General features: G+C 41.0%; 1 protein-coding gene across 3 annotated transcripts in view; it reads left to right on the top strand.

Moving 5' to 3' along the window:
• Positions 1–16214, top strand: part of EPB41L4A (erythrocyte membrane protein band 4.1 like 4A) — a 403094-nt gene that overhangs the window by 308179 nt on the left and 78701 nt on the right. For all 3 annotated transcript variants that reach the window (XM_075601703.1, XM_075601694.1, XM_075601711.1), the window contains 2 exons: positions 10427–10511; positions 14538–14621. In XM_075601703.1, coding sequence (XP_075457818.1) covers positions 10427–10511; positions 14538–14621 — 169 coding nt within the window. The remainder of the gene's footprint in view (positions 1–10426; positions 10512–14537; positions 14622–16214) is intronic.

The following is a 16214-nucleotide window of genomic DNA, read 5'->3' on the forward strand; positions in this document are numbered from 1 at the left end:
GGGGTAACAAGAGCTATGCAGAGCAATGAGAGAAAGGACAGACAGGGGTTATAAAGGAGGGAACACCAATAGGAGAGAGAGGAGGAGCAGAAGGTGAAGTGGGAGACAGCAGGGATAGGTGAGGAGGAGAAGAGGAGGATACAGGGGAGCCAGTGAGAGAGATTGCCTGCAGGGCATGAGAGGAGGAGCCAGGAGGCGGAAAAACCCTAGAAGAGGCGTGTTTGCGCGCCCTTTGTAATCTGAGAGTGCGCGTGCACCGGCTGCGTCACGAGGCGCGCGGAGTGCCGCGCCGCGGGGACACCTGCAGAGGACGAGGGAGGAACGGAGGGGACAGCCGCCGGAGGTAAGGGGATAGGAGCAGAGACCGAGGAGTGCTGAGAGTGGGGAACGCCGCAGCAGAGGCTCGGGAACCGAGCGGGTGCGCGAGTCTTGCGGGGAGCGCGCAGTGGTGCTGGGATGACGTCAGAGGCTGCCGGAGAGGGACAGGTGTGGGTAAAGGAAGGGAGGCTGGCAGGGGAAGGAACAGAGAGGATAGGCGAGCGTGGGACGTCAGGGACACATGAAGGGGAAGGAATCCCCTGAACCGTCACACCTAGACCCTCAAAAATCAATTTCTTTTTTATCCACATGATATAAATATAAAATCCATATTTTTCCATATTCATACTCCCCCAAACCCCTGTGTTGCCAAAAATCCTACCCTTGCATTTCACAGATGCTCCTTAGTATTGCCCTGAAAGATTCTGTGGCATGCAACGGGTAGAGGCGATATTTCTGTCAATTTACGGCCGTATTGCAGCAAATCGGGTGACAAGTGCATGCAAATGATATCACTCTGTGTGATTTTTAGGCATAAAAACTGTTAATGAAAAATGCGAAACACCAGATTATTATTGCTTCAAAGTGCATGCCACTTTCGCCCCATTATTCTTTTGACAATATCGGAGTTTAATGAATAGGAGTCAATGGGGATATTTGTCAGTAAATTATCCCCAATAGCCACATACGGTAGGAATATATAGAATTTACCCATATGTCTCCAGACATTAAATACTCTTAAGCTTGACTCTAGTCGGCATCTGTGAAGAGAAATGAGAGGTGTAGGATAAGTTGGAGGCCCCCGAGGCACTGCTGGTGAAATTCCACTACTCATCATTTTTTCCACTGACACAGTGAGGTGGGTATGATGCATTTATTCGTCTCAGTATACTGGTAGAGGCACCTCAGTCGCCAAAAAGGTTAAAATACATAACCTGAAGTTGGTTGAGAATAAATGAGCTGACACTGTTATTACACAATACCGCATGTACATTTTAACAGGCATTAACACATTTTACTTGACCATGGTTAATAAATGATGCAAACACCCTGATCCTGTGTTATATGTTTGTTTTTCCTAGCTAACATTTGAATTACAATTTTCTGGGGATGTTGGGACCTAAAATGTACGTATACCCAGGTCCCCTTGTGCCCCCCCCACCCCCTCTGGTCCTTACACAACTCCGATGCAATTGCGACTAGTGCCGCGGAAGACAGAGGCGGACTCGGTGGGAGGCAGAGAGGAGTGCGGGCAGTGTAGCGAGTGCTCTGGAGGCTCTGCGATGTAACGCTGCCACAGATCGAAGAGATTCTCAACGCGCTGTTAGGAAGCCAATAGTTCAGCGTACCTGAGGTCTGGGTACTACCAGGTACCTATGAGCACCGAATATCAAGAGAAAAAGGCATTTATCTGTTCCCTTTGCTTCTATCAATTTAGCCGCATGCCCCAAGGCATTTGTGGTGACCCGGCAACATTCCAACGGTTGATGGAGAAGACCATCGGAGATATGAATGCCTCGTCTAACTGGACGATATCATCGTCTTCGGCAAGACTCTGGAAGAGCACAGGGAACGTCTGCTGAAAGTGTAAGATCGGCTGGGCAAAGAAGGCTTGAAGTTGTCCCTGGACAAATGCCAGTTCTGCCGCACGTCAGTGGCCTACGTGGGACACATAGTGTCCGCAGATGGAGTGGCCACTGACCCACTAAGGTCAAAACCGTGGTGAACAGGCCGAGGCCCGAAAACGTACTGGAGCTACCCTCCTTCCTGGGGTTCTGCGGGTACTACAGCCACTTCGTGGAAGGATTTTCTAGTAAGGCCAAGGTCCTCAACAATTCTGAAAATATACCCGGGGAACTCTCGCCAGAAGTCCACCTCCATGCGGCTACCTTTCGAAGACAAGTGGACGTTCGAATGCGAAAAGGCGTTCGTCAGCCTAAAGAAGAGCCTAATGGAAGCACTCGTATTGGCTTACGCCGTCCACGAGCAGCCGTACATCCTACATGTGGGCGCAAGCTTCAACAGGTTGGGCGTGGTACTGCACCAGAAATACCCTACTAGTCTTTGCCCCGTGGCGTATGTGAGTCGTAGCTTGACCCCCAGTGAGCAAAATTACCCCATCCACAAGCTGGAATTCTTCGCCCTCAAGTGGGCGATTGTTGACAAATGCCACAACTACTTGTATGGAGTTGCCTTCGAAGTATGAACAGACAGCAACCCGTTGACTTACATATTGACGTCCTTTCCAACTATCAGTTTACCCTGAAGTATAAAAAACACTTGGGTGTTAACCCGTTGAGTACCGAGTCTCCTAAACCACAGCACTATTGAGTCTGCATATGTCCCATAAAACTTGGAGCTGACACCACTGATAAGTAAGTTATACAGTCATTAGTGAGGAAAGCAGTGAGAATGCAGGCAGTGGGCTGGTCAATCCATAGAGATACAGCGGAGCCTCTTCAAAGAAAAGACCCCACAGTAAATCACAGTGCGGTGCCAAATAGCCTCACAACTACCTAAAACATAACTGCATATATTCTTGTGTACTCACGACACCCGTTCTGCACTGTAGCTACAAGAACGCTCCGGTGGCCATCTTTGTTCCTCGTGGTGTCGGCGTGCTCCTATCCGGATATGACGTGTAAGAGGGAGGATCTGGAAACCGCGGTCACAGCACTCCACACAACCAACGCTTGGAAAATTCAAAAAACTTTATTAAGCTCCACAGTGAGCATACATAGCACCACTCTGACGCGTTTCGTCTATAGAAAGACTTTCTATAGACGAAACGCGTCAGAGTGGTGCTATGTATGCTCACTGTGGAGCTTAATAAAGTTTTTTGAATTTTCCAAGCGTTGGTTGTGTGGAGTGCTGTGACCGCGGTTTCCAGATCCTCCCTCTTACACGTCATATCCGGATAGGAGCACGCCGACACCACGAGGAACAAAGATGGCCACCGGAGCGTTCTTGTAGCTACAGTGCAGAACGGGTGTCGTGAGTACACAAGAATATATGCAGTTATGTTTTAGGTAGTTGTGAGGCTATTTGGCACCGCACTGTGATTTACTGTGGGGTCTTTTCTTTGAAGAGGCTCCGCTGTATCTCTATGGATTGACCAGCCCACTGCCTGCATTCTCACTGCTTTCCTCACTAATGACTGTATAACTTACTTATCAGTGGTGTCAGCTCCAAGTTTTATGGGACATATGCAGACTCAATAGTGCTGTGGTTTAGGAGACTCGGTACTCAACGGGTTAACACCCAAGTGTTTTTTGTCTTATATTGTACCTGAGTGCTCACCACAGTTCCTTTCTTTAAAAACATATTTTTGACTATTGAAGGTTTAAAACCGAACAATTAAGGATTATGATGTTTTGAAATTTCACATGTCTGTGTTGAACTGCATCTCCTATATTCGTCACAACCAACGCTTAGGCAACAGTATTTTATGCATGCAATTTTAAAGCATCTTCAAATTATATTTTTGGAACAACATATATTATTTTTTTAAAACTTGTTACAATTTTTTGAGTTATCCATTAACTCCTTTTTTTATATATAATAAATATTTATCTTAATAATATTTTTCTGAAAATGGAAGATGTGGACACTGATTGTACTGATGGAGAAACATATGTGGATGCGTGTGGGGACAACACAAAAAGGTCCAAAAAGGCAGCACATTTATTCGATGAGAATACCGAAGTAATCTGTGATGAACCTTCTGATCTCACCCATTATTTTGTGAAACTAGAAAAATTGCTAGTGATGAACATCAGGTTATGGTGGGATATTACGTCTTTAAACAACTATATAAGATGTAATAGGATACCAAGAGGCTTGAGAATTAAAAAGACACCCACATTTGGCTTCATCAACAGGCAATTCGAACATGAGTGGACAAAGGCCCTTGACCAATGTTCATTAACATTAATGGAGCTGATAATTCAGCAAAAGACCAAAGAGAAGGAAGTGTTAATGTCTGATATCAATATACTTAGGACCAATTTGAAACCGTTTGCTAAGATGGAACAATTTGTTAAAAATGACAAAACATTGTTATCGAACATAGAGGGTATTGAAGATTCAATAAGTGACAAAAAACATGAGAAGTTTGAAAGGGACCGTTTGGACTACATCAAAGGACAGGTGTATTGTTGGCAGAAACCCCAATTTAAGGACAATCAAGGGGCCAATACATCTAGGGGTTCTAAACCATTTTCAAAGGGGTGGGCGAAGAATCCACCGAATAAATCTATTTTGAAGAGCAGACCCGTAGAGGCCTCTAGCATGGACTCAGACGCTTCTGATTATGAGGCAAGAGCACACTCTGTCTCCTTTGAAAGCTCCACAGAGGGTATAAGAGACAATCAAGGGAGATCAAGAAGCGATAGCAGATCTTCTATCACGTCTGCAGCCACTAGATCAAAACCTTCAAATCAGTCCTCTTCCTCCTCTTCTTCTTTTTTACCGGCAGGAACAAGGCAGCAAAAGGAACCAGACGCTCAAGGAGGAAACGGAGAAGCGAGAGGAAGGACAAAAAGGAAGAAGTACATGTAGACCAGGTTATTGGTAATAATAACATCATCAATCTTTCAGGTGTAGAGCTTTCCTTTGAACAATTATCTCTGTTGAATAAAGGTCTGGGATTTGCCCCGGTCCAGGACTTCCAGCTGTTTCAAACAGTTATCGATCTTCAAAGATTTACACGGAAATTAACTTTAAAGAAATTCTTTTCTGCCAGGAGTAAATTTGATGTTTCTGACTCTACAGAACTTGGGAGTCAGATATCAATGTGCACAGATGACGATGAGTCCAAGGAGATGGTTAATATGTCTAACTTTAATTTTCAGGAAACATGTGTGTTGTCTGACATGGAAGGATTGTTGGAACTACAAGGGGAAAACTTGAATAATTTTTCTCAGTCCTTCTTCGGTAATCATAATTCAGGCCTAAAAAGGAAATCAATATTTTGCCCAAATTACAACCGGGGACCCTTCATTACCACTTTTGAGGGCCTAGTAGAAAGGGACTTGAGGTTATTAGCCCAAGGTTTCTCACAATCCTCCATACAGGCAAAAAACTTAACATACACTGAATATCAGCAATTAGAACAACTTAAATCTAGAACAGATATCATGTTTCGTAATGCAGATAAGGGTGGGGCTTTGGTAGTTCTGTCCACTGCACAATATAGACAGGAGGCTCTGAGGCAGTTGAGTGATGTCACACATTATAAACCCCTTAGAGGGGATCCTACTGTGAATTTTTCTCTACAATTAAAAGAACTTATTGATTTTGGAAAAATTTTATATGTTATTGATAAAAAGGAAGTAGATTATTTGAGCTGTCCACATCCCGTGATTCCGGTATTCCACCATCTTCCAAAGATCCATAAGTCACTGGTCGACCCTCCGGGCCGCCCTATAGTGGCTAGTATTGGATCTTTGGGAGATGGGTTATCGCGGTATGTGGACAGCTATCTCAAACCACTGGTATTTCAATTACCATCATACATTAAAGATTCAGCAGATGTCATGATCGATCTAGGGGACGTGGTCTGGAAATCACATTATAGATGGGTCACATTAGATGTGGTTTCTTTATATTCAATTATACAGCACCAACATGGGTTATCAGCGGTTAATCACTTTTTAGATACTGTATGTCACAATTATCCACTTCACTTTGCACTTTTCTTTTAGAATCTATCTCTTTTTTACTCACTCACAACTATTTTTTATTCGATTCACGATTTTATTTACAATTATTAGGCACTGCAATGGGCACGAGTTTTGCACCATCATACGCAAATTTATTTATGGGTTTTTGGGAGTCACAGTTTATATATCACAGCACCAACACTTATCGTTCTAATACTGTATCATATTCTTTAAACGATACATCGACGATCTCATAATGATATGGGACGGAGATGAATCGTCGTTGAATTCTTTTGTTAACACATTAAATAATAATGATTTAAATATCAGATTTGTCCATGAACAGAATATTAATTGTATTAGTTTCCTAGATCTCCTCCTCTACATCGATCATGACATGACAATTCAATCACAAATATTCCGCAAACCAAATTCCAGGAATACATTGCTCTCTGCCAAGAGCTGTCACCCACGGTCATTGGTTAAAAGCATTCCCAAAGCGCAATTTTTGAGATTGCGCAGATTGTGCACAAATGATGAGAGTTTTATTGTACAATCGAAGGAACTGACAAATAGATTTCTGGAAAGAGGATATACCCAGATAGATATCCAAGAAGCGTTTGAGTCAGCTGAGTCCATGGATAGACCAGTACTCTCAAGAAAGCAAAAGAGACCAAAAAGTAAACCACCTTTAGCATATGGTGAGGAATGTCCATTGTTTATTTCCACATACAGTATAGTCGCCAAGCACGGAATATACGTGACATAATTATGAAACATTGGGCTACTTTATCTTTAGATAAAGATCTAACAAAATTTGTAAAAAATGGTCCTAAATTTACATATCGGAAAGCGCAGACATTGGCGTCACATCTTTCACCCAGCTTATTCCAAACAAAATCAGAATTTACAAACATAAGGGGGATACCCAAAGGTTTTTTCCAATGTGGAAACTGTTCAATGTGCAGGTATGCATGTAAAACCAAGACCATAAAGTATGATGATAACAAAAAGAGCCATGTTATAAAAACATTTTTAAATTGCAATACCACCTTCACTATCTACTTGTTACAGTGCGGGTGCTCCATGCGGTATGTTGGCCGCACAAAAAGATCTTTAAAAACACGCATCGCGGAACACGTTCGCTTAATAAAAAAGAATGATGTTACACATCCAGTACCCCGACATTTCTCTAAGTGTAGTGGGGGTGGTATTGAGAATTTTTCATTCATGGCCCTTGAACATGTTCCTCCACATACGAGGGGAGGAGACAGGGAGGGTACGCTTAATCGGCGTGAAATGTACTGGATTTACACCTTGCGCACTCTCCACCCACTTGGCATTAACCAGGAGTGGGAACTTAAACACTTTCTGGCTGCCTGAGTGGAGGGGGAGTGTGTGTGGGGGGTGTTACTCCAGTATATTTATAATTATGGAATATTGCTATGTGTGAACAAGTCCTATCTAGGAAGTTTTGTTTGGCTTTGGTGTATATATTATGTCTGCCACATCGCATTTCAATTTATACTGTTATTTGATCTGAATATGTTATGCCTTGTGTATAAGGATATATGCTATTTCTTTAAAAATCCATCAGGAGACGGTTGATCCACATCATCCGATTCTAATATGACAGATTATGTAATTCGTGTTGTTCTATTAATTATATATTATGTGATTATGTACTATGTGAGCATTACAATGTCTTTGTTTTTAATCCCAAGCTTTTTACTGGTAATAGGTGTTTATGTATGTCTATTATGTTTTATATATGTGGGTAATATGTATTTGGTCCCTTTAATAGGATGACGTCCAACTCTGACCCTGTGTTGAGATGTGGGAGGCACTTGCCAATTAGGGAGGTGCCTAGTGTACACGTCATTTCCTATATAAGATCCGGTACTGTGTGGGTATCTTCACTCTTTGAAAAAGTCTTTCTATAGACGAAACGCGTCAGAGTGGTGCTATGTATGCTCACTGTGGAGCTTAATAAAGTTTTTTGAATTTTCCAAGCGTTGGTTGTGTGGAGTGCTGTGACCGCGGTTTCCAGATCCTCCCTCTTACCCTGAAGTATAAACCGGACCCTTTGAATATTGGAGCCGATGCTCTGTCCAGGAGACCTGGGCTGAGTACAACCCCAGACAACTGTCTCTGGGAAGAAATCCCTGAACCTCGGATACGAGCCATGTGCTCGACTGCAGCCATATATACCAGTGTGTGTGTTCATTGTTTTGGGTCCTGTGAAGGGGTTATCCAGCGCTGCTAGGATCCCTCACAGGTGGAGGCACTTTCACCAGGAAGAATCAGGTACACCCCAGGCTCCCTGCAGCGTAGGATCAGGCCTCCTGTGAGCACCACACGTAGTCACTCTAGACACAGGGGAAAGGGGGCTACATACGTTTATAAGGTTAACAAGTCATCATAACCTATGGAAGATCTGGTTGAGGAGTAAGATGTATGATAACTTTCAACTTTGTGCTCAGATAATGTTTTGTACACACTGTCACGGTAGACCAGGTCTTTTAACACATTTATATTTAAGGGATCACAAAGCAAAAGAAGGCAGGGAAATAAATTGAGGTTTATTTTGATAAGACTTCGGAAACACACAGAAATACAAAATACAGAGAATATCCACACTTACTGGGGTCTGGGGGTTTAGATCTAGCCCTTTCTTAGTTGCAGGGCTCCTTCAGCAAAAGGTGTTACCCTGTCTGCTCCGATTGGTTCCAGCCTACTGGCTGGGCTTCGCCATGCTTCTGTGTTGGTGTGAATAGCTCTTTTCACCCAGAAGCACCCTTGAGAAGCCCACCAGCAGATGCTTGTCTTCTTAACATCTCCAAACAGAAAAAGAGAGAGAGCTGAGACACTACTTGCCCTTATATAGGGATTGCTGCCTATCTAATACACTGTGGGGCTGGCAGCCAATTAGATCATGGATTGTGGTTGTGTATTCAATGATAGGAGAGGAAAATTCAAAACTTGCCAATGGAAATCGTGCCTATGAGTTTGACATCCAGCAACCGTTTTCCTGGCCAGCCCCATACCCCCTGTGTTCCTGGCTCTGCTGGGTCTAGGTGAAACAAAGGCTTTTTACTCCAGATATCCTGTTCACAGCCCTTCCCCCTCACCATGTGCAACAAACCTGCATTTCTTTTGCTATGCTAATCTACCTCTGGCTGCCTTTAGTCACCAAACTGTTTTTTCCTCACAGGAGAAACACACAAAGCATTGTAGTTTTAAAACACAGCGAAACTAAAATTTGATCGTACAGCTGACACACTACAATTTGGACCTAAAACGTGGGATCTGCGAGCTGGAATTCTAAAACCTGCATTAGCATACAAGCCTTCTAGACCCAGCCCAAATACCTTGCTGGCAGGCAACACAGGTTAACCCTGTTTTCCCCCAAATATCCCCCTTTTCCTCATGTTCCAGAATTCTCTACCCTGCAGCTATTTCTCATAAGGGGCCACCCATACAAGGCAACCCACTTATAAGCTTGCACAAGCAGATACGGGACCATGAGTCAAAGGGAATACAACATAGCATGCATTAACTGACCCACTGGGCTTACATAGTTAACCCCACAAACATGGTTCTTAGCTTATAACCCTATGGGGGACAGTATAAGGAGTACAGAATAACAGGGCAACACGGTAAGGTACAATATTAGACCCAAGAGCTGACACTCTCAGCCCTTGTCATACGGTTTCTGGGGCAGCCAGCCGGGCTCCAGCTTTATTAATGAAGTCCGGCTACCCCCTACTGTCACACACACAAGTACTGTACAAAATTTACTGCCATATTCGTATGTGGTGTGAAGCACCAATACCCTATACTTTGCCTTGTTAACCAAAGCAGATAATTTCCAATACCTACATTGGTTTCTTTTGGACTTTCCTTACTCTTCCTGTCTGTCATCACTCTTAAAAGGTACTGACAGTCAGGTAGGAATAGACATTCAAAAGAAGGTAAAGTTTACTTTTGAGCTAACTATTTCTAATATATGAATAGCTCATTATGTACACACGACTGCATCACAATCAAGCACTCTTAGAAATATACTTTTTCTGAGCCTAATATAAAACAGCTTTGTGCTCTGGTTCTGAATGCCGTGTGTCAAGAATGGAATCTAAAAGAGAATAACTACGAATGAATGATGGAGTTCAGCAAAAAGCGCAGAACCTTTCAAGTAACCTTATACTTAAAAAAAAAAAAATAATCAGGCCAGCTTGACAATACAGCTACATCAGCATAGTGTGACCTGCTTCAAAGAAACATGGATTCTGATTTTAGCCCTAAGCTGGATTTTGATTTTTGCACACAGCTGATCTGAATGCACGATGATGAGATACATTTAATATAACAACATTATTTATTAGTGCCTCTTAACAACAAAGAAGACTGTGGGTAAGCTTAATTTCTATCTTTTTTTTTTACAGGCTCAAACAATGTAGAGCGGGTACACATGGAAAACAAAGAAAATGAAGCAACCACCACATTTATGGCACCATCACCAGTTAAAAGGTAATTTTCAAAAACATGAAACATGCGGCATTCAGCTCGGAAAGAAAAAGATTTTGCCAAGCGGACGGACAGTTTTTTCTTTGATTCTAAGAGAATGGCGGCATAGAAATACTTCCTAAGAGCCTGGACAAATCAATAAGAAATTCATTCCACAGCCGTAGAATTCATAATGTTAAAGTCAAGCTGATGAATAGTATTTAAAGTGTTCGAACAAAAACAGGGGACGTTCCCAGCACTCAAAAGAAAAATAATGACAAGAATCAGTCCAAATAAATTGACTGGTTTCAATGCGATAAATATATCAGCGCAACGTGTATAAACACGATGTCAACCAGCAATGCAGACATGGAGCAAAAATGATAAACAAACACACCAGATAAGGGTAACAAAAAATAGAGACAAAGCCTCAAAACAGAGATAAGCAGGAAGAAAAGTAAAAAACAATAAATAATGTACAATTTTATTGCAAGAATTCCTATCTCTAAATATTGCAGCGAAAGTAAGGATACTTATCCTATCCAAAAGGTGGCAGGCACCCAGTAGGTCCAAAAGAGGAAAGTGTCCCAGCGACTGGCTGAACAGCTGTTAAAGGACAAGGGGGAGAAAAAAGGGGAAAGAGAGAGCCAAATGAAAGGGGGCAATGTTTCAGGGGGAAATAACCCCCTTCTACAGGCCCGTTCCCGCGTGTGGTAACATACATGGTATTTTCTTTAAATTCTCTCTTGAGTGGGAAAAAGAGTCCCCAATAGCAAATGAGTAGTAAATCAGCAAAGCTTGCTCTGATGTGTCAGGCAGCGGAAAACTGCCTCAATTTAGTACTTAAACTGTGTACACTCAGACATGCTTGTTATTAAATTGTGTCTTCACACTTACGTCTTACTATAAAAGAAACATTGAAAGATGCTTTATTTGGTATTACTATGGGTAATCGTGTGAAAGCAAATGCTTCCAGTTTTATAGACTGCATTAATAGAGGTAATTACTGATAGACAGGCCGCACTGATCTGCAATTTTCCTCAAAATTTCAAGAATTGCAATTGTTGTGTGTGTACAATGGGGCAAGTTACCAAAACATTTGATTCTCGATTTAGATTTAGCCATTCTTTTACCCACCACAGTATATGTAAGACTGTGTATGTGAAAACCCATACTACGGTGAGCAGAGTAATGGAGAAGGAGGAAGGGTGCATGGTGTTTTCTTCTCAGATTAGTAGCCAGGCTGTGAAATGCCTTAATATTTGTAGACAGAGTGATACAGCTACAATGAAATTAGATGATACTGTATATCATGTGAAGCACAAAACTTGGACTGGACTTTCTACATCTCCACGCAACAAGTACATTAGCTTTCTAAATGTATGCTACAGGAGCTATAAAAAGGGATATCTAAAATACAGTGCTCGAGAAAGTCTTCCCTTCTCCTGAAGGAACAGCTCTCTTCTTGGGCTTGTCCGTTATGACATCAGACATATAAGAGAGGATGAAGAGCATTTAGATTGATTTAGAGTGACTACTGATCACTTCCTGGGACTGTGCTTGTTCTGTGATAAATTACATTACTAGTCAGAAATGGCTGTCTCCTGATACCTGCAGACCCTCCTCACCCCCCCCCCCCCCACATCTCTCAATACATTGATGATTATGTTCTTTTTTGTATAGCATATTTGTGTATATATGCATTTTATAATTATTTGAGACTGATTTTTAAAAGGGTTGTCTTCTGCATAGGGAAAATAGAACATAATTGACTTCTACCTTTACAAGTTTTATTGGAAAATATCTTTAGAAAAGTAGGCCCACTGGCGGTGGGGGTGAGTTGAGTATAGGAAAGCAAGCAGCAGTTTTTATCATTAGATTTTGCAAACACTATTCGGTATGGATATAAAAAAAAACTTTCATTCTTTCACTTACAACAGTGAATGGACCACAAGTTACCTTACTACTTGGCACAACTTAGTAAATGTGGCCCTAAACCTTTCATAGAGAGATATGGTTAGACCTTTTCTTCACCTTATTGTGCAATTGTGATAGTACTTTATACTAGTTCTTGTCACATTCTTGGCATGCATTTCACAAATACTCCCCCGATCACAGGTTTCATAGCTTAGTGTATCATTTATGGCAGAGATATGCACATAAAGCAATGGCTTTTCCAACCTATTCATAGTAAGTCAGAAGTAAGCTCCTTTTAAAATTCAGATTTCCAGGTACTTTAAAGAATCAGATCGTACTTAATCCCTTTTGACTGTTCCTTAACACACTGTGGCTTCTGCAGGTTTGCTGAGAAATACATGTCTGATTTCTTTAAATGCTGGGACATTTCATGTCCTGTCACCTCGCACCCTTTCTTATTTCTTACATGTAATGCAGTACTTACTCTTAGGAGCTTCACTAAGCTGACCTCACTGCTTCACATATACATTCAGGCTAATACAGGGTGTGACAAACTGCAACCTTCCGTAGCGCTGACGTCTGTCTGGGCTCTTCAGGACACAGTCTTCTAGGGTTATTTTTAAGAGAAAAAGAGGATAACACGTGGTATACACAGTAGAGGCACAGCCATTAACCTTCAGCGGTTTATTCTTATATCAGTGACATTCCATGTTTCAGACACCGTCACTTTAAGAAACAAAATCATAAAAATACTCCTTCACACTTAAACATTGTTCCAGCTCTTTCTAACTGATTGCGGCCAGCTAAGCTGGTTATCAGCTTTAAATAACTTTACAGTATAGCGAAATAACATTGAGTTCTTATCTGTTGGATGGGGACAGCATCCCAAGAGATTCTCTGCAATATGTGAAGGGGGTGTCCTCCCCGAACTGGATACTGGGGAGCAGCGATGCCCCCAGTCTCCAGGCTCTAGGAGAGAGAATGAAACAGCACATCTTTCTGCCTTAAATACCTGTTACTGTAACTAGGTGAGCAGGTGAGGGGGAACCAGAACCACTACAAACTCTGGCCTGGACTTTCCGTGCACCAGCCTCTGTTAACGTGAAGCTGTGGAATGGATCCTTTTACACTGTTTCTGCACTTTCTGACCTAAATCGGACAGAAAGCTGCCTAAAATCCTGGGACTATGTCACAAGGGGTAGAGTAATTTGTGAAGATACTCGATGTTGTTTCTATACACACATACACACAAATGCAACACGACAGATGCATTGCTGCCAGTGGGGTCCTGGAACATACTGTATTTTATCTTCTGGCCACAACTGATGGCTTTAGAAGAGCACTGAAGTGAGGAAACTGGTATTTCTGTGGTGTTTTTATTTTCACAAGTTTATTAATATAGTCTGTGAAAGCTTATGGTTTCCGGAGGCACTGCCCTTTACATACATATATACTTTTTGTTGTTGTCATGTCCAGTGCCTATAATTCTATTGTTAAAGAAATTCCACTGCAGTACTGTCCCTTTTATGTGTATTTTACTTTTCACAAGAGCCAAGAGAACAAAAGGAAGGCATAAGTGGCATAAATGACATGATTAATGTGTAAACCATTGCATTACCTATTTGGTCAGTGCTGTTTATTGCACAACTTTGTAATTTGTATATAATTGCTTGGAAAATGACTGCGTTTCAGAAATGACTGCCTTGCATTGCTAGCCGTCACCTTTATTAATGCATCAGCAGTCAATCACTTATCTCACGTGCACGTATATTGTAGTGGTATAACAATGGAAGGAAATTGAAGGTTGGCACTGGCATCCTCTGTATTTTCTGCGATCTGGACAATTATTTGTCAGTGTTCTCCTATAAAAAGTGGTATGTTTATAAATATATATAAATCATTTTTAGTTATTGCTTTCCTACATGATAATTGTGTTTGAGTGCTTTGCTGGCCATTGAAAATATAAATGGAGCAAATTTGGAGTATCCAAAGTATGGCAAAGAAAACCTTTCACATTTGTTTCACAGTAAGTAATGGGTATGTTTACCTTGTTCCATTTACTGTCAAACAAGTCTGACATGTAGCGTAGTTGTTAATGTTTCCTTGTATAATTTTCTTTTTCATTTGTTTAAGCTCCAAGAAAGCAAAACACGATAACAGCCCGGATACCCAAAGAAGTAAAACAAGTGCACCATGGGAAGAAAATGGCCCTCCTAGGTACAGTGTTACATATAAATTGTGTGCTAACCAAAATATGAGCTCAGAACGTCTTTGTACCTTTTTAATGAATTGGGTGAATGTGAACTTGGGTCTCTCTGAGTTTCTAACTTACTATTTCTATCCTAAAATTCTTTCCAACTGGTAAATAAGCTTTTAACAAATCACTAGAATAAGAGTTCTACTGAATTAATCTATTGTAATGTAATATTTGCATATATGCATTTGTATATTTACATACAAAATATATACAAAGAACTGCATACAGAATATGTTAGTCATATACTGTATATATATTTTAATAACCTGTTTTGTTCTCTCCATTATCCTACTTTAAAATGCATAGCCGCTTACTCAACAGATATTGAAGCAAGATACTGCTTTCAATGCCACAAACTCACATATGTTTAGAATTTAATAAGCTAAAAAAAAACTTTGCATCCAGAAAAATGTGATCTCTCATAATTCTTAGGCCTGGCCTCCATTTACAGGAGATCTTCTGGGCCTCTACATTTGGCCAGTGATCATGCTAGTGGTGTAAGATTTGAATCATTAGAATAATCTTTAATCCTCAGACGGTGAATATTGGCGTTTAGATACAAGAAGCCTCATTACTTAGCATTCCATTCCAGTGATACTATAATTAATAACCACTTGCAAGTGGGAATTTTTTTTATTAGAAAACTGAAGACCTTAGAGTACCTTGCTTGAACGTGTAGAAACTTTAGAAGTAGCGCTAACATGACAAAATATCTACTCTTTGGGGATTATAAGCATTTAAGACTGGCCTGTTATACGCTGCCTGCTATGTTTTGGTTTCCAAATGCTTTATTTTTTAACGTCTTAAAATTATAATAGTTTTTCATAGAATTACAATTTCCCTAACTGCGTCTAAGGTTTAGAAACCAATCTATTTCTTTTTTTCTCAATAATTTTTATTCTTACTGCTTCATTTTCTCCTAATCCTAATCTTATGTACATTGAGCCCTAACCTTTCCCAGTAATTAGTTCTGCTTGTTCCTCAGTTTCAATCAACTACCCTCCTCTTTGAAAATACCTTCCCTTACTGTCAGCTATCTTAGGAAGTTTTTCATTACTGCTGTTTACCTCGGCATACACCCTACATGTCTTCATGTTGGTACATGGTTAACTGTGTGGTATCCTAGTTTTCACCATATTGAAGGGGGTTGTCCTATGCATTTATGGAACAATCTAAAAGAAGATATAAACATATTTTATTGTAATGTTAGGTTACATCAGAAATGGCACACAGGAAAATGTACATTTCTTAAAAAATATAATATACGTACAGCTACACATTTTGGTCTATATTTACCATGCGTGCTAAACTATAACCTGCCTTCTGGTGCAAGAAAACATCTGGACTTGAGTGAATAATAGGGCTGTCTTATTAAATCAAATGATCCTCATTCAATAAGGAACTCTGTGAACCTATAGTAGTACTTGCAGAAACTGTGAGTGCTTCATTGCCCTATTTGGGCCAGAAAACATCTTGCAGCCTATTCACAGAAAGTGTTTTAGGGCATAGAAGTGCTTATTAAATATGGATTGGAAGATGCCTTATGAGATAGC

Source organism: Ascaphus truei, chromosome 1, assembly GCF_040206685.1.
Source record: "Ascaphus truei isolate aAscTru1 chromosome 1, aAscTru1.hap1, whole genome shotgun sequence".
NCBI classification, from domain to species: Eukaryota; Metazoa; Chordata; class Amphibia; order Anura; family Ascaphidae; genus Ascaphus; species Ascaphus truei.